Source organism: Anolis sagrei, chromosome 4 (genome assembly GCF_037176765.1).
Source record: "Anolis sagrei isolate rAnoSag1 chromosome 4, rAnoSag1.mat, whole genome shotgun sequence".
NCBI lineage: Eukaryota > Metazoa > Chordata > Lepidosauria > Squamata > Dactyloidae > Anolis > Anolis sagrei.
Window position 1 is genome coordinate 62,285,681 of NC_090024.1, and position 25,783 is coordinate 62,311,463.

At 38.7% G+C, this 25,783-nt stretch overlaps 1 protein-coding gene and 1 long non-coding RNA gene across 6 annotated transcripts in view; one reads left to right on the forward strand and one right to left on the reverse strand.

Moving 5' to 3' along the window:
* The window catches only part of LOC132774736 (uncharacterized), a 40,778-nt gene extending 24,940 nt beyond the window's left edge, over positions 1-15,838 (forward strand). Inside the window, exon 3 of the long non-coding RNA XR_009631431.2 lies at positions 15,709-15,838. This is a non-coding gene — a long non-coding RNA (uncharacterized lncRNA). The remainder of the gene's footprint in view (positions 1-15,708) is intronic.
* DLGAP1 (DLG associated protein 1) overlaps positions 1-25,783 on the reverse strand; it is a 360,663-nt gene that overhangs the window by 40,760 nt on the left and 294,120 nt on the right. For 4 of the 5 annotated variants that reach the window (XM_060775114.2, XM_060775112.2, XM_060775113.2 and 1 more), the window contains one exon: positions 9,607-9,696. The exons of the other annotated variant lie outside the window; for it this stretch is intronic. In XM_060775114.2, coding sequence (XP_060631097.2) covers positions 9,607-9,696 — 90 coding nt within the window. The remainder of the gene's footprint in view (positions 1-9,606; positions 9,697-25,783) is intronic. 5 annotated transcript variants of the gene reach the window in all.

A 25,783-nucleotide genomic window follows, 5' to 3' on the forward strand; every position in this document is an offset into this window, starting at 1 on the left:
GGGACTTGCAGTACCTTTGCTCACTTCCTGAGACCACTGAGACCCTCGCCAATGACTAATCAAGACTAAACTTGCCACATGGATCTCCAATGACCCACTCTACATCCTGGTGCAATTTGGAGGAGGACAGCCCATGGATGATGGGACTTCAAGTACCTCCACTCCCTTCCAAAGATTGCTGCAACCCTCTTCTAATGACCAATCAAGACCACACTTGGCACACAGAGCCCCCATGATCCACTCTACATCCTGCTGCAATTTGAAAGGGGATGGACTTTGGATGATGGGACTTGCAATACCTTCACTCACTTACTGACACCACTGCCACCCTCATCTAATGACTGATAAAGACCAAACTTGGCACACAGAGCCCCCATGACCCACTCTATATCCTGCTGCTGTTTGTAGGAGGATGGGCCATGAATGATGGGACTTCAAGTACCTTCACTCATTTCCTGAAAATAATGCAGCCGTTATCCAAAGACCAATAAAGACCAAACTTGGCATACAGAACCGTCATTACCCACTTTCTCTAATAACCCGGGCAACGCCGGGTCCCCAAGCTAGTATATATATATAGAGTGCAGATGTTTTATCAACTAGTGGAAGAAGTCAATCATTTCCAATCAAGTTGGTACCATATGATTTTATAGACTGGGTCTATTTTCCCAGATGCAACTTCCAAATATTGGGAGAAGAAACACTTTAAATGGTCTGTAATTAATTTCATCCCAACAGCAAAACAAATGCAGGAAGAAAGCTTCAGATCAGGCTACTACACAAACAAAATGTGGTCTCTTGTTTTCAAGCCAGTGTTAAGATATTGATGTCAAAAAGGTGTACAATGTTCCTTTGTAATTCTTGAGCAGATGTCTAACTTTTAACACAATCCTTATTGCCTGAAGTTTTTGCTTTCCCTTCATCTCCTAGTTTACTTTTTCCTGCTTCTACCACATGTGTGTCAACTCAGGATGACATTTCATGCATCTGAAAAAGTGAAGAAATTGATGCCAAAATAGATTTGTTAGTCTTTATAAGTGCCAGAAAACTCTTTGTTCTTGTTGCTGTGAGACAATAATTTGGCTCCACTTCAGAAATTGGGAGGTGGGAGGAGAACTCAAAATCATGGGGCTAAGTATTTTGTAAGGAAAAAAAAAACATTTGTAGTATTATCCTACATATAATTTGTCATTTCCCCCATTTATAGCAAATTTTAGCCCCTCTCCTAAAAAGGATCTCACTCACTCGCATATGCACATACCCAGTGATGGGAACAAATATAGTTAGTTGCCCAGGGCAACAAATTCCTAGCTATCAGACTGAATGCCATCTGCACAAAAAAGGAGTCCTATTGACAATTCATTTACAATCACCCTGGGGCACAGAGAAAACCATTCCAATAAATCAGGGCTTGCAATCGCCTATTGTTTAGTCTTTGGCTAAGGCCAAGTCAGTAACACTCCCTATTGTTTTGGGAGGGAAAGGAAAGGATTGGGATCCTAGGATACATGAAATCTGAGCGGGTGCCAGGTCAACCTTGTAGTTTAAACAAATGAACTAAACCAAAAGCATGCCCAAATCTTTTTCTCTGAGATAACATACATCCCTGGGCACTATAAAAACATGCATTTAGGCTGGGTCATGTAACAGCATAAGAAGGGCTCTCCAAAGACCACTTCATGTGAGACTTCAAACAACATTTCCTGATTTTTGCACCTACTGAGCATCAACTTCTGGGCTGATTTCTTATGTTATTATAAGGCTTTGGGTTACGTTTCTCTACTTCAATACTTCTGTGGCTGTCAACAGCTTAAAGATTTCACAGCTGAATGAACAGCATTGCTTTTGAACGGGATAACCGATTCATGATTCAATAAAATACGTATTATAGAATTTCAATACTGGTGCCTTTTAAAGGATAATAAGCTCACAACATTTTTGCTTGGTTCGCTAAGCAAAATCCCCCCTCCCCCCATTCCACTTTTTTTTTTACAAGAAGAGATTGGTAGTGAAGTCTTTTGAAATGCATTCCTCTGTTATGAGGTATACAAAAAAATCCACAGCAGTAGCAAAATAAGCCCCAAATAGTTCTATTAGTTTGTAAGAATCTACTTACAAAACTACACTATGAGGCTATCCTCTCGTTTAATGTAAAACAACGATGTTGCATAGTGGTTTGAGTGCTGGACAATGGAGACATGGGTTCATATCCCTGTTTGGTCTTGAAAACACACTGGATGATCATACACAAGTCACACCCTTTCAGCTTCAGAGGAAAGCAAAAGCAAATCACAGCTGAACAAATCTTGCCAAGAAAACTCTATTTGACTTAGGGTTGCCATAAATTGGAAATGACGTGACAGCATACAACAACAACAACCACCACCAGTGGGGAATAGAAGGTAGGCCTGAATCTCACAAAAGATAGTATTTCTGTATTCAGCAATGGTCTCTCCCAGACTTTGCAATTGATTTTGAGAAATGATAGGGCATTCTCTTCCATGATTTCACACCTTGTAATTGTTTTTTTCTGTTCATATATCCAGCTGTTCCTAATATATCAGAAATCTGACCCAGGGTTTTCCTTTTTTTAAGTACTTCTTAAAAAGTCGAGATGAAGTGATGTTGTGCCACTTCCAGTAATCACTTTGAGGAGGATTGCATATGAAAAAGACCATTGATGATTTAATGTGGGGATGATCTGTTCAGGAAAAAATGAGTCCTGTTAAAAGATCAACCCCTGGTTTTCCACCCATTTACAAAGAAAAATACACACAAACACTTCACAAAGACACATGGTTCCTAGAACTGAGAAACCTAACAAGGACCTAAACAATACAAGAAACTTAGAAATCTTTCCCGTAAGTTGCACGAAGAATAGACATCAAGGAATTGGCCTTTAAAGAGAAGAGCAAACAGGAACCTCAGACACCGAAGGTGTAGAGGTACACAATAGGCAATGAATGTTCTTGGAAAATAGCCATTGAGTAGTATGGGAATTGGGAAAAGGACTTTAGTACCTAGAGAAGATTACAGGGAAACAAAAAATGCAGAGAAATAAAAAAAATATGCAAAACCAGCATTTATCACTTTGCATATTTCCTGAGATTTTATCAAGTAGTATACAGAGTCCTGATTAATTTACCATTTCCTGAGCAAGCCTAAATTTTGGCACCAGAGCAGTGTGGTTTCTGTTACTTGAAGACAATTTTCATTGCTGTCTAGCAATTCCTTTTATCTCTGTTGAACAAAAGAAGAAAAGAAAACCCACAGGAGGTCTTTACTGCTTGGTTTGCCTTTTTTTTAAACACAGGTTGAGTCAAGCCATAAATGTTAGCAAGAACTTTAAATTTCAAGAATGTCCTCCTTATTTAATATAAGGAGGCTGTGTCATATTTTAAAATCAAGATTTCTTTCAGAAAATATTCCAAATACAGGAGTTTATATTTCTATTTTCACATAATAACACACAAAGCTACTCTTCATGCCCCCCGCACCCTATTTTTAGTGGTAGCCTCCCATGTTTACATGGAGCTCAGGGACCATCTGCATAAGGTACAATGAATCCATGCTAGAAGGAAAACTTTGATTTGTATGCAAAATAGATTGGTCATTAATTCAGTTTCCAGAAAAATACAAGTTTTTATAAAGTTTGCACATTAAATTGTAAGTTTAGGGCAAATTTAGGACTAATTGTTATATAGTACATCAAATTTCAAAGAAGGTGGACTGAATTCATTTCCTTTTTCAAAGGGATCTACATAAATGCTGCAATTAATTTGCATTCTGCTCTCATACTAACCTGAATAAGTTCCCCTTCATGTTCCCCAATTATTTTCCCACCCAGTTTCTGCTCCAAATCAATAAATTTAATTATTGTAATGACAGCATTGACAATGAACCCCTTTAAATTAAAAACAAGGTGCACATATGTGAGGAGGCGCAGCATGAGACAAGTTATTTGGAAGACAGATTTCTTTTTTTAAGTCCAGTCAACTCATCTTAATACAACAGAAGGGCATGAATTAAAGATCTCCCATGAAAAGCCCCAAACATACTCTAGATACCAAGTGGCTACTGCCTCTTGGTATCTAGTGTACCAAGTGAGCACAAACGCCTAGTTTTCATTAATGGCCAAGATGAAAATTTTCAGAGCTAAAACTAGCGTGCCAGCTGAGTCTGTTACTTGATACATGCCTTGATTATATCTTATTTTCTGCCTGTGGAAACTGTTCAGAAACATCAGTGGTTCCAAACTTCTGTGGCCTGAATGCTGACTGAGTTCAGTTATCAGGGAGCATCTAACTCCTTTGTTAAAGCAACTTCACTGGTTACCAGTTTTCCAGGGGTTGGTCTGGACAGCCCTTCTGGTCTCTCCTAACGCTCCAATTCTATACTTCAAACTTCTGGGCATGATCTATAAGGCCCTATACAGCTTCTCAATGGCTTCTCTCACACTCTAGAATTCCCTTCTATGGGGAGCTAGAATAGTCCTCTTCCCACTTTTCTATTGCCGGCAGTGTGTGTTTGTGTGCCAAATTCCCATAGAGCTCTCTTAGGCAAGGAAAATTCGTACATGTTTTGAGCCAGTCCTTTCCTTTGAAATAAAGCCTACAGAACCTGGTATTCTTTGGTGGTGTTCCATCCAAGTACAAAACAGGGTTGGCTCTGCTTAGCTTCCAAGATCAAATGGGTTCTGGTGCTTTTAGAGTATTTGTACCTTAAAAACGTTTTTACTTACACAGGATTTTAATGACTAAACAATGAATTGTTAATGCTTGTATGTCTTTCAAATAATTTCATGCGAGTAGAGTGGTGACTTTTAATTATTTTTTAAAGTTTTTGTTAATCGATTCTCTTTGGAAGTCACCTTAGATTCCAACTGGGGAGAAAAGTGACATATAAATTAAATAAATGATTGAATAAATATGCATTCAGCTTTAGTTCACATCTGCACACTTCTCACTAGCTACAGAAGGCTTCATTCTGGGCCTTTGAAATATGAGGCTGCCTGGGACCATCACGCTGAGGATGTTCTTATAATCCACATCCAAGAACAGTAGTACCCAGCACTCAAACTGATAGATCCTCCTTGCGATCTTTTTTTACTTTTGGGAAGCAGCAGGACACTCTTAGTAAGCTTGAAATTTTAGCTGAAGTCTCAAATGCCTCTCAAAAACTGGAGCACTTTCCACAATTTAGAAAAAGTTGACTATACGTTTCTGTATCTTCCCTACCAGGGTGGCCATTGAGCTACTTTTCTCAGTTCTCCACATGCCATTGTTTTCCAGACTCATTTGAGACTTCAATTTATATAATGAGATGGAATACCAAAGTTGTTGTTTTGCTTTTAGATATTTTCAAAAATTGAGTCAAATAGAAAAAGAAGACCACCCACTTTGTGTATTTCAAGCAGAAAAATGGACAGTGGCCCAAAGAAAAGTGGAAATACCAGACGGTCTGGTATGAAAAAAGATGACTTGGTCACATGAAAACATGAGCAAATATGGGTCCCAGGTAGTATTCTGAGTCATTGCTTAAGATGTCTAAGCTTCATGATATTTGTGAGATGAAGGCTAAAACTGTTTGTACACCTATGTTGTAGAAAGTCCCATAAAACATTCCAGATAGAATGGGAAACCACCAATGAATACCAGGTGCTGTAAGCTATATTTCAGAGGAAGGAACTTGCAAAACCATCTCTCTGAGCACTCCTTGCATAAGAAAACCCTATGAATAATGCATGATGTTGCCCCAAAGTCAACAGACAATTTGAAGGCGCAAACACACACAAATATTTATTGACTTGTCTCATAAAGCTGCAATCTTATGCGAATTTAATGATGAATGCGCTGTTTTTCCTCGTGGAGATCGGTTATAATAATAATAATGATATCCAATATTGGTGAGATTTGCTTATATCAATCATAAACAAACATTTAGCTGATAGTTTCAAATAGAATACACAACATGGAATTTACTGATTTCTATTGAAAGTGGGATTGAAAAATTGATTTAGGTTATACGTTCATCTACTGATCAAATGATTTAGTGTCTTTGGGCCAATTCACATTTTTTTCCATTGATAGTTTTCATGATGTATGGGGGATAATAAAATGGCAGTATTCCTAGAAGGAAAAAAAAACAAACAAACATAAATACTCATAAAAACATCTAAGATGTCACTGATTTATAAAAAACAAACAATTTTTTTAATTATTGTGAAACTTTAAGGTGGTTCACTGATAGACCCATATTGCCTGATGTGAACTAACACAGCCACCTTTCTTTAGCAGAGCTTGGAAAACTGCCTCCAATAAATCTAGTAATGCTAAAAGTTTAACTATAGTGTTAGAAAATTAATTGTGATTATTCTCTATCATTAGGACACAGCAGTGAAGGGATAAATATACTCCTTATTTATAGAAGGGAAGATTAAAAATTACTTTTCAGGACACAGGTTTCTATGAATTCTCATCACTGTGGTTGAAGACAAGCGTGATTAGATCTTGAAGAGTGACTAGAATTTGAGTGAATGTTTCCCTTGGCTTCATATTTTAATAATAATAATAATAATAATAATAATAATAATAATAATAATAATGAGAGTCCCTAGTTGTGCAGTGGATTAAACCGCTGAACTTGCTAATTGAAAGCCGAAGAGCCAGCGTTGTCCGTAGACGTCTCCATGGTCATGTGACCATCATGACTCCATGGAGCACCGTTACCTTGCCCACCGGTTCAACTCTGGGGAGCAGGGTGAGCTCCCACTGTTAGTCCCAGTTTCTGCAAACCTAGCAGTTCGAAACGGTGGGAAGGTAACGGTGCTCTATGGAGTCATGATGGTCACATGACCATGGAGACGTCTACGGACAACGCTGGCTCTTTGGCTTAGAAACTGAGGTGAGCACCATCCCCTAGAGTTGGACATGACTAGACTTAATGTCAAGGGTAAACCTTTACCTTTACAACAACAACAACAACAACAACAACAACAACAACAACAACACTTTATTTCTAAACCGCCCTCTCTCCCCTCAGGGACTCAGGGCGGTTTATATACAAAAAAAAGCAAACATTCAATGCCATGAATAAGTACCAACAGATAAAAAATAAATACAGAATAGTGCACAATAACATTAGTAAATTTATAGTAAAAGAATTAAAGTGTCCTAGTCCATCTCCTGTCCATACACCAAAGGGCATAGGCATGCCTTCAAATGTTTCTTAAAGGAGAGGAGGGTGGGGGTAATTTTTATTTCTTTAGGTAGGGAGTTCCAGAAACAGGGAGCAATCAAGCTTGTGATGGGGGTGGGACTAAGAGAAGGGTCTCCTTCATTGACCGCATTGCACGGGACTGTCTGTATAGAGAGATGTGGTTAGCCAAATACACTGGACCTGAACCCATGCTACATTCATACTTTGTCCTTCTACAGAGTTGCTCAGTTGTTGCTGCAGCAAGCACCTAACACTTGTGCACTCCAGTTTCATGTCATAGCTTGGACTGAAATTGTGGAACAGGAAAGTATGTGTTTCTAAAAAAAAGGACTGGACTTCTAGGTGCCACAAATATGCCAACATAATTATGGGAGCTGTGTTACCATCTGATAGAAAGGTAGTCCTCCTCCTGGCATGCTTCATTATCTACTCTATCATTTGCAGTATCATATGGCAACCTTCTCAACTTGACCTCTATATGTTTTGCATAATAGCTTCCAGAAATCATAACTGACTCAGTTGTCTAGGGCTGACAGGAATTCGGGGTCTAAAATAAGATTTTCCTAAATCAGGTATAACTTTGATAGAAGTAATTAAACAAAAACAAAGAAAATGATACATGTATGATCCACAAAGGATGCAGTATAAGCATGCACACAGGAACCACATATTGTATAGCATATATATTTAGGGGTAATGATAAAAACTTCAGTAACTGAAAAGGCAAGGCTGGAGGAGTATTATGCAATCATCAAATTCCAAACTCTTTTCAGTATCTGAAATGATTACACTGAGGCTGTTGCAGTCTTTGAGTATAATGAGATAATGTAACATATTGAAAAAATGATATTGCCCGTTAAAGGTATAAGACAGCACGAAAAGAGGAAGACCACATCATAGACAGAATGACTCAGCCAAGGAAGCTTTGGCATTTAGTTTATAAGACCTGAGCAGGCTAGTTAGTAATAAAGTGTATTTGAGGTTTCTCGTTCACAGGACTTCCATATGTTGAAGAAAGCTGGATGGCAATTAATGAAAACAGGAAATACTTAAGACTTTTAAGAATTCACTGATGGCATCTGATAATATGTACTTCTGCCACAATGAATATCACTGGCAGCTTTTCAACTTTGCATGATTCATACAAAAGATAATTCCAAATCTTCCTTCGAGGGTATTGACAAGTTCTAGCCTCTGTGACAAAACATTCTGGAAAATCATAGCAATGCTTCCTGAAATTTCAAAACATCTTATTTTAGTTCTTTTTACCAAATTCGGCTCAAGACGTAACTAGTCCTGTCATAACATAGAACAGACAGATGTGGTGCATTCATGCCCACCACTTCACAGTGATAACTATAAAGTTGTAATTTTGCTACATTTTCAATCAAACATGCCAGAATGCAAGCTATTCCTTGTTCTGACATGAAGCTTCATTCATAGCAGACTCTACAGAACCCATGACAAGTTAAATGCCTTTTCAACCAACAGATTCCTCATGGCTACAAAAGGTTTTTTATGGCTTAAAAGGTGTGTACTGCATGTATTGATGCTTCAGGCACGAATTAGGAAACCTCTCTCCCGTCCCCTGTGGGCTTGCAGGAAACAGCTGCATGCTCTACATCACATTTCTCTATCATCCGTTTCGCCCTCCCCACCTTCTTAAACAGTAATGTGATATTCAAAGCAGTCACTGCAAGATTAGTTTTCTCTGGAAGACAACATTCTAGAAATGAGAATAAGGATTCCAGGCTTACAGTCATGGAGACTAGCTACATTACAGTATGTTTTTAAACCCTCTGCAATATTTAGATAGTAATTTTCTGACCCATATGAGAAATTCAAGATATTCCAGAATATAAAAATATCCCAATTCCAATTCAATGTTTGTGCACACAAAGCCAGAAAATACAAGGTGGAATCAAAGTGAAATAAAATCTGATAAAATGAAACAAAATGCTAACTTCTATTCTGTTATGAAATATTTCTTGACCTACTCTGGAAAAATCTAGTGGCTTCCTGAATGGAAAAAAACCCTTCAATTTTGCTAGGATGTGGTTATCTACTAACAGCTAAAATACAGCATTTCTGTTTTCCTACATCATAGTTCACCAATGAATTGCATGGTTTAATGTGTATTATATTACATTTTGGGGAGGATTCCAATGTCAAAAATAAAGAAGTTTTCTGTGTTTTTTATCCTATCCATTTTTATTTACAAAACAAACATAGCAATCTGAGTGGCTAAAATTGGAAGTATTGTATAGCTATACTACATGTTTACTTTTGTGTGGAACTGCCACAAAAATGATTCTGGAACCCTACAATATCCCACTGAAGTGCAAGAGGGTTAGATTTCCTATTATCTTACACAGAAACAAAGCATACCTAGCTTTCTACGACTTGCGTCCTTATTTTGTGGTCTGTGATTGGTCAATATCATCTTGCAGTCATAGTGAGAGACTGGATCCAACAAATCTGCAAAATGGAACACTTATACTCAATAAAAGTTTTTTAAAAATGAAATTCAGAAATAAAATGATATTCAATAAAATGGCAGTCTAGATATAGGCAAACACTACTTTGTTATAGCACTACGTATTGCTTTAATGTCCATGGCAATAAGCAATTGAATTTCAGGATTTGGAGTTTAGGTAAGGATTAGTAGAATTTGGGAGCTCTAGTGCCTCACCAAACTACAAATATGCCACAATTCCCCAAGATGTAGCCATAGCATTTAAAGAAGAATATAGTGCTATATTTGTATAGTGTAAAAGGACCCACTTAGTGCCTCCCTTTTCCGCCTAGTATTCTTGTGGCAGCATTATTTCTTAAATAACAGCTTACATTGGAAATCAAAGTCAACCCATATAAGAAATGAAAGCATCACTCTGTGACAAAAACCAAAGGAGAGCATTAGCACAAATCTTTAGAAACCAACGGGGACTGAATTTAATGGAGCACTCTCAAAGGCAGGGCAAGGCAGCAAGGACCAACAAGGAAGATGCAGACACAATTTAATAGCTGACATGGGGAGGGAAAGGAACCAGCTGGCTGCTGTCGGGAAGGAAGAGAAACAGGGAATCGGGATGCTGACAAGCTACTGGGCAGCTGCTCTTCCAACTGCACCATAAGCCAAGCAAGAAGCCTTTGATCTACTGACCAAGCCTGGGCTTGCAGCCAGGAGTCATATCCTTCCCCAGTAGTTGAAGCCTGCTTCCCCTCAGCAGTTCTCCTCCTGTTAGTTGATCACAGGGCAAACCTTGAAAGAAACTCTCCCAATCATAGAAGAAAATAAAATAAGATTCCACAGCCCTCCTATGCCCAAGCATTTATTTTCTCAGATGAAAGAAGTATGACATGCTGCTCTCTTTTCCCATCTTGAAAGGAGCTGAACAAAGCAGCCTGCCCTGAAGTATGTGGTTTATAAACTGGTGACTTCATCAGGCGAGGCTATGTGTGCAGCTGCAATGACATGGCTGGATAAATAAATAGCGCAGCCTTACTTCTTCCTACACAGATTCGGTAGGAAGAAGTAAGCTGCTCTTTGCATTATAGCTGAATATGAAAAATGTAACTCCCAAGAGAAATGCAGGTTATAAAGAGATTATTATAACTTTATACATACAGGTTGTGCATCTCTTAACTGAAAAAGAATATACAGACAGTCTCCAAGTTACAAACATCACACTTACGGATGACTCATAATTAAGAACAGGGGTGAGACAACAGGAAGGACATTTCTCTCACTCCTGAAAGAGTTCTCATGGGGAAAAGGGGTCTCCACTGAAGCTTTATCACCAATCCTTGTTTCCACAAGTCAATTTTTTCAAAATCCAATTTTTACAGGGACAGAAAGTGAGGCAAAATCTTGAACATGGCCACAGACAGCAAAAAACAAACAAACAAAAAACACCACAGGAGTGTTAATCCCTCCCTATGTTATCCAAAGCTTCTATCTATCTATCTATCTGGTTGGAGTTACCCTTTTAAAAAGTGCCTGTTCCGACATACATACAAATTCAACACCTACAGAACTTAACTTGTTTATATCTTGGGGGCTGCATGTACATACTTTTTCATGCAGAAAATTATTTTTAAAAATAATATAAAATTACCATCAATCTAGATTTCATATTTAAACTTGAGTCCCATCTCTAGGATATCTGATCATGTCTAGCCCAGGTAACGGATACTCAACTTGTAATAGTTTTGATATTTTCAATAAATATTTCAATAAAAATAAATTATGTTTGAATCTGACTGCCAACATTTAATCCAGCAATTATGCTCACCTTAGTAAGATTATACTTAGTGAAAACAGAGAGTGAAATTGTCATTGAATAGCCAAAATGAGACAATGTGGGTCATAGCCTGAGCCATGCTTCCTGAATGGCACTGCCCAGGAAAAGACAAGGGTCAAGGAACATGTGTGCTATTGCGGGCTGCTTCAAAGGAAGGCCACTAACATTTACTCTATACTGAAATAACCTCCTCCCCCTTGAAAACGGATTTGTCTAGTACCAGAAACGCAAGAGTTAACTGAGAGAATCTTCTGGATGCTGACCATTCAACAACTTCCATCTTCCAACCGTACTGGAACTACTGACATACTTAAAGGCATGCAAAAGAAATGAATAAGTGTTTATGAATGAGAGAGAAGAGCAAAGGGTGCTTCCAGACATGGTTTCGGCGTGGGTTTAAGTCTCCACAACCTCAAAACCTGGGCTTTCCCAAGGAGGGTGGCTACATGCCATCCTGATTACTATTGGGATGGCATGCAGCCACCCCAAAGCCCCCCAAAGTACCCCTAAAAAGTAAAAAAAGAGTACCCAGCCACCATTATAGTCCTTCTCGCACCCTCCTGGCATGACAAAATGACATGCCAAGAGACCGAGGGGGTGGAGGGGGGCTCCTGTATTTTGTGCCTGTCTAGAATGGCCCAAAGAGACCTTTTTCTGATAAAAGAAACCCAGCTGAGAAATAAAAGATTGCAGCTGGTGTTGGAATTTTCCAAGAAGCAGTCTGGAACACTTTGCAGATTAAAATCTCCCCAGAGAGCTATAGTAGCAAATACGGCAACTTCCCAACGCATCTGCCCTACCTGACACAGCCCATTGTTTTATCATTCTCCACAACTTGTAAAATGATATAAAATCTGATAGCTGATATTAGCCACAATACATACTTGACAATAAATCAACACAGCTCCTTCAGAATAGATGTGGTTAATGTAAGTGTAAAATCTGAGGGCTACCTAGAGAGGGATGAAGTGTGCACATTAATGGGCAGCTGCCTGTGTAAACATAAACGGGACAAAAAAGGTGATAAGAACATTCATGTGGATTGAGGTTATCATTAGGGAGATACTAAGCTCAAGTATTGGAATTTTAACTTTGATGCTTTTAATCCAGGTCTTAATGAAGGATTTAAGGACAAATATGATGCCTAAAATGACGGGAAGGAGAGCCTGTGGGATGTCCCCAACATTGCCACCAATGGGCCAGATCAAAAACAGATTTCTGTCCTTCTGAATTTGGGAGTCTCCCAAAAAATGGTTCGGGACACCCACTGAAATCCAGGACACCGAAACAGATCATGGTTTACCTGGACTGCACAAGCCTAGATTTTGTATATAGTAAAAATGAAACTCAACAACAAATTGAATACATGTTTTGTTTTTTAAAAAATGGAGGAATGGGGCTGAATAAACAGTTATAAAAATATCAAAACCATTTAGCTGTGAACCAATTATCAGGGAATGGTTCAAGTACATCTCTCTCTCAGCATATTACTATATATAATGCCTCATAATAATAATAATAATAATAATAATAATAATAATAATTTATTTATATACTGCCCTATCTCCCCAAGGGAACTCAGAGCGGTTTCCACATATGCAAATTTATACAAAAACATACAATATAAAACAAAAACAAAGGCATAAACTGTTAACATAACATATACATTAAAATCAATTTAAAACTGGTTCCGCTCTCTTCTTCATGCAAGGTAAGCTGCCAGGGGCAAAGATTTCAATAAGGGGTCTGGACTATTTGGAACGGGCTGGGCCAAGGCTAGTGCAAGGAGAAGGGAAAAATGGGGCTGGCTGAATGCTTGGATTTAAATTTAATTACTTGGATTTAAATTTAACTGAACAAAGTACTTTACTTCTGGGACAATATAAATAAGACTAAGCTGTGAAATGTTCAATAATTCATTCATTTGATCACATGCCTTCACTTAAGTATAAATGCTACTAAAGGCATGAAAACAATAGTTACACTGAGATCTTAGGAAAATTGACCGAAGTGGAAAATGATTTTTTTTTGTACTACAATTCCCAGATTCTGCCAGACATAGTAGTTGGAGGAGTGAGTTTCAGTCCAAAAATAAACTTTTCCAAGCTCCGAAACATACTAGCACTAAATGAAAGAGCCATTCACATTTGTGAGAATATAGGCCTTGTATATAAAATTCAGTCAGAAAAGGGGGAAATGAGTAAGTGTGCAGTTTTGGGTAGGAAAACCTCCCTCCCATATGATCATTTTAAAATCTCTGTGTTGTTTTGAGATGCTCCAATAAAACACGTGCAACTTGAAAATAAAGAATCTCTGAAGAAAGCTGAATCTTTTCAATAGGCAGAATTTTAAGCTTACTAGTCTGATGTCTTTTTGTTGTGCTGGACTTCAAAAGAAACAAATAGGTTTCCAGGTAAAAGCAAACCACATCACACAGGACATGCCACCGTGTCAGTTCAAAGAGCTGTCATTTACAAATGCTGTGTTTCATCATGTCTCCTCGAGGTCACGCAAGGCACTGCTATTCCAAAAATAAATATATCTGTATCCCAAAAGCTTCAGGCTTGTTTTGTTTCTTCCCTCTAAAGCAATCTTCTGCTTATAATGTATTTAAAAAAATCAAGTACAGACTTGGCATGGAACGGGATTAAATATGATTCATACGTTAGCACTCTTTTAGGAGTGGACATTCAGTATGTGAAAACTCTATTTTACCCTGCAATGCCATCTCGGTGAAAAAGGTAATTATTTAAAGTTATTCATCAGTCCCATGAGACCTTCATTCCCATGTTTTTCTTTATATGAACCCATACATGTGTTAATTGATTTATTTACAAGATTTATACCCCGCCCTTCACACCTCAATGGGGACTAGGGGCGGCTTACATTATAGGCATTATTATGCCCAAACAACGATAACAATGAGAAACAATTAAACAGTGATTTAAAACAATATTAAAACAACATATGTAAACATTGGACAACTATTGTGCATAGATTCAAAGTCAGATAGTCAAATAATCATATTCATCAATCCAAGGTAAATTGCAATTGTATTGCACAGATAATTATGCTGGGCCAAATGCTTGCTCCCAAAGCCAAGTTTTCACTTGTTTGTGAATGACAGGAGGGAGGGGGTTCCACAGCCAAGGAGCCATCACTGAGAAGGCCCTGTCTCTCGTCCCCACCAGTTGCACCTGTGAAGGTGGTGGGACCGAGAGGAGTGCCTCCCCAGAAGATCGTAACCTTCATGATGGTTCATAGAGGGAAATGCTTTCAGACAGGCAAGTTGGGCTGGGGCCATTCAGGGCTTTATAGGCTAGAGCCAGCATTCTGAATTGTGTTCAGTAGCAAATTGGCAGCCAGTGGAGCTGGCGCAATACGGGGGTTGTGTGCTCCCTATACGCTGCTCCTGTTAGCAATCTGGCTGCTGCATGCTGGACTAGTTGAGACTTCCAAACAGTCTTCAAAGGCAAACCCAAAGTCTATATAAGATACAACCGGCGCATGGACTTCCACAGGAAATTATCAGACTATGACAAGGAAACAGATGTCAAATCCTTCATCAGGTTACACATTTTGGGCCAATGGCTTGTTGTGACAAAACTGGGTTTTCATGACAGCCTCGAAGTCCTAAATTGCCCTGGATTTAGTGATTTTATCATCTGTGTCAAAAGTTCCACAGAACAATCATACCAGGGAGTTGTTAGCATCAAATTAAAGACAATTTCTATCAACTCAGGTAGGGAGAGACTGTTGGGTAGTGGCACATTGTTACATTATCAGAGTATCGATAAAAATCAGAATAAAAAGGATCTAAATAGATAAGGTTTCCATAAGGCTTTGGATAGAGTTCTTCACTCAAGATTCCTCAGTAGATTTAACAGTTATTTGGAAAATGAAGTCCTCTTGTATATCCCAAATTTGTCCCAAAAAACAAAAAAGGAAGCAAAGAATAGGAGTAAATGTGTGAGATACACAAATCAGTGTCATTCCCAAGAATCTGTACTGGAATCTGTACTGGCCTTTTCATTTGCTCATAAATGATCTCCAGGTGAGATAAACAGGAAGATGGACAACTTTAGAGATGACTCCAAATTATTTAAGGTTGTTGACTATGAGAGGTGTTATCTCAAGATATATATATGTGTGTGTGTATCACATATCATTTGTTTTAGTTTTACAGGACTCTACACTCCTATCTCCCACAAGTCAAAGGCCTACTGTAAAATGACAAATATATCTATGTTGTAATTCAGCGTGATGGTAACGTTACTTCTACTGGTAGAAGGGAGAAGAGGTCTGTGCAGGAGTTGGAGGAGAAACAGCAGCGAAAACGGATTAGGGAGATAATCAAGGCTCCAAGTGATTCTGAGACGTTTGAGGGCTTCTCCGATTGTGAAATGGGGGATGGGGAGGAGAGCAGGGGAGTAAAGCAGGTTACTTGCGATCCGGAGTCCGACGAAGAGCTTCAAAGGAAGCGTATTCGGGAAATACTTAGCACTCCTACAGAGGACGAGGACTTCATGGGGTTTGAAAGGAGTGATGGGCCTGGGAGTGAGGTGGGAGAGGAGGATGAGCTGGATTGGACCCGTGTTCAGGAGATTTGGGACGTTTGTAACCAACCCACCTCCAGTGATGAATTTGAGGGGTTCACAGGGCATTGGCAACTGGGGAGCACTTGGCAAGACCTAATTCTTGACAGACGCTGGCAGAAGTGGAGGGATGGGCACTCGGGTTCAGCTGCGGGGTTGGAGGCAGCTGAGAGCGATGAGGAATGGGTGGGGAGCCCATCATCCTCTAATGAGGAGTTGTAGGATAAAAGTGGGTTTTGATTGTATGGCTCTTTGCAGAAGGCAAAGTGTCTCTTTTGGGATGTGAATCTTTGTTACTGGCAACTCTCGAGCTTGGGTCCCTTGGACTACAGATTCCTGCGTTCCTGCATTTCCTGTGTTTACCTTTCGCAACGGCTTGACTCCGGACTAGTTTGACCAACGCTTTTGTCTTTTGGACTTAACCACTGCTAACTTCGTGTTTTGACCTGGCAACGTTTTGAGACTTCGTTTTTTGCCTCTTGCTATTGTGCTTGTGAATTGTGTATATTTTGAAGCAGATTGCTGAACTTTTGTGTTAACCCGGATTAGACAGCTATATAATCCGGGTTATATTTTTGTTACCAATATCGTTGCGTTTTTGATGCCAACTTATTACCTGAACTCTCTGCACTGAATTTAAGTGCTTTAAAGACTTCTTTTTGTTCAATAAAGTTGTGTTTGAACCTTTTTACTCTGTGTTGGGCTTACTATGGCTTCTGGGTCTTGACAATCTATGTGTAGGCAAGTATAAAGAATCCCAGCTTCTCATATACAGTGCAGACAGCATGTAGGATGATAGAAGTATTAATTTAAAGTAAAAAAGTAGAAAGCTAAAGGTAGAAAGCTAAAGGATTCTCATCAATTTAGATGAGTCATAGGTTTTAAGTGTTTTCCAAATTCACCAAAATTGTATGTGTGTGAAAATCCAGTCAAGGCACTAGAACAACACATGCATCAGTGATCTGAAACTGGCCTTGCCTTCCCCTGTCATATGCACACATGGTGAGAATTGTGTTTGCTTTGCATATTGTATGAGGAGGCTTTTAGTCTTTCTCCCACAACAACTGAGCACAACTTTATTCTGTTCTGTAGAAGCAAAGTCCAGATTTCAAACCTGTGCAGTTAGAATTCTTCGCAAGAGCAGCACTACCCTCTAGTGTTCCACCACTCTCATTGTTCTATTCAAAAACTTACAATAAAACCAGTTTAAATCAAGAGGAGAGGGATCTCTTTATTTCTGGTTCCTGTCAATGTCCATTTACCAAGCTGTTCAACCTCGTTTTTTTTGCATCTAATTAGGTTAGAAAAAATTAATTCTAATCAACTTAACCACAAATGGTTTTTTAACAAAATATTCCTTTTGTACATATTTTTAATATCTCTCTGCCCCTCTGTATTTCCATTTATATTCTCTCGCTCTCTTTCTTTCTATTTGCATTTGTATTTTCTAAGCTGAGAATTGGTGACATAAAATTAAAATGACTATAGATAGATACCTGAGATTTAATTATAGATTAATCAAAATTGGTGTGAATCTGGTTGGATGAAATTCAAATTAATTATTTCTTAAGCAGTGTTCAGAAACCAATGGCTGGCTCAAACTGATTAAAGCTATAGAAACACTTTCCACATTCTGGGACAGACAATATATTTTGAATTAATCTGATTCCTCTACTTCAGCCTTATGCCTAACTTATATTTCTGCAACATAGTAAACAATTCAGCAAGTCATTCGCAGTCTCTCCCGACCCAAATGCTAACCTGGAAGTTCGGTAGAATCTTTCACACATTTTATTAATGTATAGATGGGAATGAAATGAATAAAATGTTGCTGTTCATGAGGAAGAACTTCCTGACTGTGAGAGCCGTTCAGCAGTGGAACTCTCTGCCCCAGAGTGTGGTGGAGGCTCCTTCTTTGGAAGCTTTTAAACAGAGGCTGGATGGCCATCTGTCAGGGGTTATTTGAATGCGATGTTCCTGCTTCTTGGCAGGGGGTTGGACTGGATGGTCTCTTCCAACTCTTAGATTCTATGATTCTATGATTCTAAGTACTACTTTAATTAAAAACTCAGGAATCTTACACAGAATGGTTTTCATCAAATGCATATTAGGAAACATGAACTTTGGAGAGGGGCATATGCTTGATAATAGAAAGCAAGGAACCTGGATTTTGAGTCAGCATATATGCTTGCCCTATCTAGTATTCATTGGAAGCATACCATCCAAACTAATTAGATCTGACCCTGCTTAGCTGCCAAGATTACGCAACATCTGGTGTCTTTAGGGTATATAGGTCTCAAGTTGTCTAGAGAGGGGCATTAAGATTTCTCAGCCACAGAGAGCAGCAGTGGTTTACTGAACTAAAAATCCCAATATTCTCTAGGATGTTCTCATGGCAGTTAAAATAGAATCATAATGCTGTAAATCATTTATGTGGAAGCTTCCCTGGCCCATGTCAATGTGATCTGCCTGTGGGCGTCACACTTCTACCTACCTCCATATACACTGTAATGTTAACATCAGCTGAAAGGGAAGATGTTGCTTTCATCTGCATTTTGCTTTCATTTGTAACAAAAATAATGCAGTCCGATGTTGTTAGACTGCAACTCCCCATATTACTCATTGTTGACTATGCTGGCCAGGTCTGATGGGACTTGAAGTCCAAGAGCATTTGAAGGGTCACAGGATTCCTATCCCTGATCTGCAAAGAATTCACACAAACAAACCAGCCCTTTTGGGTGCCAATCATAACACTATCCATTAGTATTTTTCAGTCAACCTGTCTAGAGAGAACTGAAGACCAGTTGTCTTATGGGCTATCAACATTCACAATGTATATACCCCAGGCAAACTAATTCAGAACTTGAAGTCTGCTATTACAAACACAGATTTAATCCAGACCCACATGATTTACAGCATTCTGCAGGGTAATCCCCTAATTTAGGTGTTTTCAGACAAGAGTGAGACTAAATGCCTGGAATTAAGAAGTTCTTTGCATCAGCTGTCAAGACACAGGCAACTTGACTCTGCTTAATGGCAGGGTGATATATTCCATCATTCATTCTTGAAAATGGCAGGGCAGGAAGAAGGAAATGTAACAATTGAACAAAAGCATGAAATGATTTTTAGGGGGAAGATAGGGCATTATTATGTCTACAAGCAGCCCTAGCTTTTCAGTAGAGCCACCACTACCAGTGTTGAGCTCATGTTGCTTTAAGTTTACAGACCTACAATTAAAGTAACAGCATTCAGCTCAAAAAGATAATCTCAAGTCTCTTTACTTCAGCATCAAATCCATTTATAGCAGCAGGAGTGGCTCGTTCTTTTCAATTCTGCTGCAGTGTTTTCCTATTTCTTACAAAATGGTCTTCCCTTCAGTCTAAAGACTGTCAAAACATTTTTTACAGTAAAGAAGTATTTCTTTGCAAAGCTTCTCCTGCTCCACCTTGTACACCTTGTGGAAATACTTTTATTTCTAAAGGAAACATTTTTTTTCTAAAAGCTCATATGAAATACAAAACAGATACATATGATAGCTCACATCAACAACCCAAGCTGACCCTCTTCAGCTCAATTTGGTTTAATTATTTGTGATTTCGTAAGAGATTTGCACTAGCGAGCTCACAACTTGAAGTGGGGTAAAAAGAGTTGCTCCTTGTTGTTGTTTGTTGTTTCTATTTGTCTTCAAATCATTTCTGACCCTAAGTGAACTTATCACCGAGGTTTCCTGGTAACATTGTGTTCAGAAGGGTTTGCCTTTCCCTCTGAACAAATTTGTCTTACACCAAATTGTGTTTTTTGCCTTTCCTCTGAGAGAAAAAAAAATTAATGTTGCCCAAATACATGTAGTGAGTTTCCACAGAGGAGCAGAGATTTGAACATTTGTCTCCAGAGTCCAAGTCCAAAGCTCAAATAACTATTCCATGCTGATTGTCTACCTTCCTGATTGTTGCCTCTCCTTTTCACCAAATCCTTCCGTTCACTCACTCTGAGATGGAGAATGGGTGAAGTTCTGAGAATCTGAAACAAAGAATGGGCAAGTCCTGTTGTTTTTCAACCCACAGGAAGTAGTTATTGTTGCTCCACCTTCATTTGCGGGATCCTTCCTCAAGGTTAAGTGTTGTGGGTGTGATTCCTTGGGAGACTGCCTGTGTTGCTATGACCTGTGTACAATACGTTACTCTGAAAACAATGCTTTGAGGATCCATCAGAGCAATACATGTAAGACCCAACTGGTTGTTTCTCGGCTGTGGCATTATCAATTCAGGAAAACATCTAATACAGTTCTCTAATACCTTTCAGAGAAGGATATTAGAGAACTGTATTAGATGTTTTCTCGAATTGATAATGCCACAGCCGAGAAACAGCCAGTTGGGTCTTACATATTTTTTTCAAGAAGAGATTACCTAGTGAGATTCTCTAGAGCAACACTAGGGGACCTTCTGGTATTGTATATGATTTGCTGGCCCAGACACTCTGCTGCTTAAGACTGAGACATCCTTCTAAGTTTTGCCTTCAACATCTTAAAGTTGTTTCAAAATTTTCTTCCCCTGCTCCCTCCTCCACTTTCACATTCTAGCCCTAAAATAATGTTTGTCTTCAAAATTCTGGAATTATTTACAGCCTTGAATAAACAGAGCACTGTCATTACCCTCTCTACTCCCAATTTCTACTCGGTTTCTAAAGCTTTATTAAAGATCTTCTAAAATTAGTGCTTCTTGGCCTTTCCACATTTTTGGATGGCTAGGCTCATCAGCTGCATACAGCATGATCAATGGAAAGAGCTGTGGCAAATACATTTCAAAATATCTAGAAGGCTAAAGTCTCTTCATGCTTTCTTCCCCGCCTTTTAATTTACTCTACATTATAATCCTTGTCTATGACTGCATATGGTTATGCATTCAAATGTATTTAAGGTTGAAGGGGCCACAAGCTTCTTGGAAGCCCTTGTAATCCATCTGTATATGTGGAAACAGACATCCTCCTCACTTTAAAATGGGGCTCAGTTACTCCCTCCATGTAATTATTAACATGCGCTGTTTTCTTCCCTTTCCCTGCATCCTAGACAGCATGATTTATTTTTAAACAATAAAGTGATGCATGGTAATTCTGTATTTTGGCTATGAAACTGCACTGACAAGAATACTGAGCTAACTTGTGGAGAGGCTGCTGCCTCTGGGCATTCAAAAGAGATGTGACAAATCCACTTTAGTAGCTCTGCATGCAATTAGCAAGTTGCACCATTTTTCATCTTAGAGGCTAAGATATAAACTGAGACAGATTATCCTGATATCAGATATCTATCTCTTTCTCTAATACTTTCTAATCTAAAAATTGAAGGAAGGCAACTTTTAATTACTCTATATTTGTAGCATCTTGTTCAAGAACTCATTCCAGAGTAAAGGCAATCAAAATTTGAAAACATGCCAGTCAGATTACTGGCAAGGCTTATACAGTACATAATGTGGCTAAATAAAAGGAAAATGGAAACTCTCAATACCAAGGATAATTGACCCTCTCCAGCTCAATTTGGTTTAATTATTTGTGATTTTGTAAGAGAGGTCTGTACTAGTCATAAAACTATAGAGAAATACATGGCGCCAAGATTAATCACAAAAATGTCGTCATTGAAAGAGAGATACTATGGATTCTTCCTGTCATCCCCTATCAAAATATAACAGTGCAAATTTAGTGGAAAGGTATTACAGAGCCACACTCTTTCCTAAGTATTTCACTAGTTTTTTTGCAACCTCTGCCCCCCAAATAACAATTTACTGAAGTGATGAACAGTCATATAATTTGCAATTCACTATTCAAAATGAGATGGCGTGTTTACATTTATACCACATATGATTTGACCATGTTTTCCCTTTTACTGTCCACAAACTGTTGAGTCTACATTTAAAACAACCATAACATTAAGTTAGCAGACATTTCAAGAAAAGAAATACCTGGGAACCATTTTTGTGTGTGAATGTGGCCACATACAATAGGGACTTGAGTTAGACCAGTGGTTCCCAACCGTTTTTTGACCAAGGACCACCTGACCAAGGACCACTCTCCAACATTAGTACCGAAAGAGTTACCAAATCAGTATTTGGTCAACTTTAGATTTGGTTTGATTATCTGGGGCGCTGCTTCAGAAATGTGTATTGGATTGACCACATCAGCTCTAGTTTCTGATACAGTTGCCATCTACTCATCCACAGAAAACAATATTTAATAAGCCTCGGCACTATAAGAGGGTTTGGCGAGACCAGTCACTCTCGTTGTAATGATGTTGTAACGGTGAGGCAACTGACCATATTTTAGTTTTTGTGGACTACTAGTGGTCCATGGACCACAAGTTGGGAACCACTAAGTTAGATGTTCTGCAACAGATCAGAAGCATTTTGAGGTTTTTCAAAAGCATAGAGTAAGGCTATGTCTGAAATATTATGTACTGTCCACCTTCTGTAAAGACCTGAAAACTTGGATCTTTTAACATGCCTTTGATTGATCAATTTGTCTGTTGACAAGGCCCCACTAGCCCTAACTCATTGTCTGGCCTTGTAGCATTTTATTACCCACCTCGCCCTTACAGTTGTATTGCACTAGCCCTTGCCCCACTCTCCTAGATCTGAACACGCTCACTGTTCTCAGCTACTGGCTGATGGTTATTGTTGTTTTTATGTTATTAGGATGTATGATGTTCGGTTTTATTGTAATTATTGAAAAGCAATGTATTTTAACTGTTTTATTCTGTCTAAATTTTATTCTGTCTTTGTTGGGCTTGGTCCCCGTGTAAGCCACCCCGAGTCCCTTCGGGGAGATGGTGATGGGGTATAAGAATAAAGTTGTTATTATTATAAAGTTATTAATAGTTTGCTATGAACAGAGTTGAAATTTAAGAATTACACTGTATATAGCAGTGGCTTAATACAAAGACTTCAAATACACACATTTTCGAATGGGAAAATTAATATTTCCTTCTGTGTAAGCTCCACAGAAGAGTAGCTAATAATATCTGAATGGCAAACCCCCTTACAAGCTCTTTTAAATGACCTAAAATTCTCAGCCTCTTTGGCAGTCAGCCCGTCAGGGCATGTGACTACTATAACGGATCCTTCTCCTGAATTATTTTAAATCATTTTTAAATCACAAGAAATAGATAGTTGTTTTTCATTTCAAGAAACGTATTTGTGCTGTTTCCAGATAAACCAGCTATTTTTGAGAGAAGTTGGAAGGAATGGCTGCTTACCTATAACCATGGTTCTTTGAGTGATCATCTCTGAAATTCACTCATATGGTATTTCCTGCACCTGCACAGTAGCTCAGAATCTTCTAGAAAGCTTTAAATCCTGGGTATAGTCCTGCCCACTCTCTCCAGGCGGCATATAGGGCATGGGAGGAGCTGTAGCCTCATTTCCTTTGCCACCAAGCGGCAGCCAAAAAACTGAGACGTGACAATAGCAGGGAGGATGGGCGGGGATGTGCAAATTCCACAGATGACCACCCAAAGAAGCACTGTTATGGATAAGCAACCATTCCTTCTGGAACGGACTACCCAACACCTATCTTACCCTGCGACTGGATGATTTAACAGAGGCAGGGGGTTGGACAAGATAGCCCTTGGATTCCTCCAACTCTATAAATATGCGATGCTGTGATTCTAAATAATTGTGACTGAAAAATATTTCAATGCAAGTGAAGAAGAAACAAGAGTAACAAAAAAACTGTTGGTGACACAGATATATTTCGATAAGATTCAGAGAACTCAGGGGTTTTAGCAAGCTTTATTAAATTTAGGGCTATAGTAAAACAAAGCTGATGGAGCTTTGCTGACAAAGAAGTAAATGAAAGCTTTAGATTCAAGCTTCTTTTTTTCAGTGTAAGAGGATATTTATAACCCAAATATATCCGAAGGTGGCTTCTACAGTCTCTGTTCTCTGACATGTTCCTGCCTATTCTGAAACCACCTGCAGCTAAAAAAGAAAAGTAGAGTGCCTTAGTTAATAACAGGTGGAAGCAAATAATGTTCCCAGCTTCTACAGCTGGTAGTTAAAGTCAGTCAGTAACTTCCTTAACAATGTAATTTGGAAAGGATTTAGCAAGAATTAGTAACCGGTTTGAGGACAGGACTTCCTGCTCTTTGGATAAGTGTGTCATTCTGTTTCTAAACCCATTCACATAGATCTAACTGGAGTTGGTAGAAGTCTGGTATCTGAGAGTCTCGGGCCATTATATATATATATAGGATGTAATAGCTACAAACTCAGCATAAATGCTCTCTTGTGGGATGGTTTAGTCAAGAGGAATACAATGCTGCTTCTCTTCCTAATGATAGAACTTAAATGAACATGGTATGGTTTTGAAGAAGGAATTTTTTTATTTAATTAGTTTCTATCCCACCTTTTCTCCAAAGAGCTGAAGGAACATGTTTTATCTTGCCATTCTTTAGTCAAAACAACCCATGAGAAACGTTAGGCTGAAAGTTATGGACTGGCTCAAGGACATTGTTGAACTGCATTGCTGACCAAGAATTTGAACGTGGGTCTCTCCAGCTATAACCTAACACTATAATGTTGCACATTTAGCACCCTTCCAGACAGGCCCTATATCCCAGGATCTGATACCAGGTTTTCTGCTTTAAACTGGATTATATGAGTCTCCACTGTCAGATAATCTGGGATAAACAGAAACCCTAGGATCGGATCCTGGCACATAGGGCCTGTCTGGAAGAGCCCTAAGTCTACAGCATAAAACCAAAATTTCTGGTATCCACTCATTACAGACACTGCTAATTTAAATAATCCACAACTTTTTTTCTAAAGTAATACCATTAGATAATTTCTTTCTATTTTACTTTAAGAAAACCCCTAATGTGTCTTTTTTTATTACAGGGATTTTAAAGAACTTCAAATTATACCAGTGCAATACATTGCAGCATATTATAATTTCAAGACGGAAGACTAGAAACAAGCTTATCATTTCTGAGATTTAGAGGAAGCATTGTTTTTGTTGTAGGCTTCCTGTGTGTTTTTCTTTTATGGCGTAATAAAACAATTGGAATGTTCACTCTGAGAACTGCTTAATAATATATGAAGCAAATAGTGCACAATGGCTTACCGGGACAATCAGTGTTATGGACTGTTGCTGGAAGACATATTCAAGAGATCTGGAAATGCGTGGTTTGTACTGTATCAGGTAAATAAATATGTAATGTGGGAACTCCTGAATTGGGAATTACTGTCACAATGAAATAGCAGCAGCTCTGAATGCCTTTTTTCTAGTGCATGAAAGGATTACAGAAGTAGTAGCTGACTGTATTAAATCCATTTATTAAAATGCTCACGTTTTGAAAGGATTCTTTGATTTTTTTAAGCATGCAAATTTTGGGCTAATTCAAATATAATTGCAGGTACTGTACTTTACAACAGGGATGGTCAAAATGCAGACTGTGGGCTGTGTGAGGTCACTCAAGGCCATTGATCTTTGCAAGGGAAGGGGGAATAGTTGCCTATCCCTGGTTTTGCGTCTTCATGAGCTAAATGAGACTGTTCTACTGAGGCCAACACAAAAAGTCGCAGGCCTGTCTATTGTCAGCAGCACACTCAACATACCCACTGGAGACAAAAGGAAATTTAGTAGTGCAGGTTTTGAATAATATTTATTTATTTATTTACT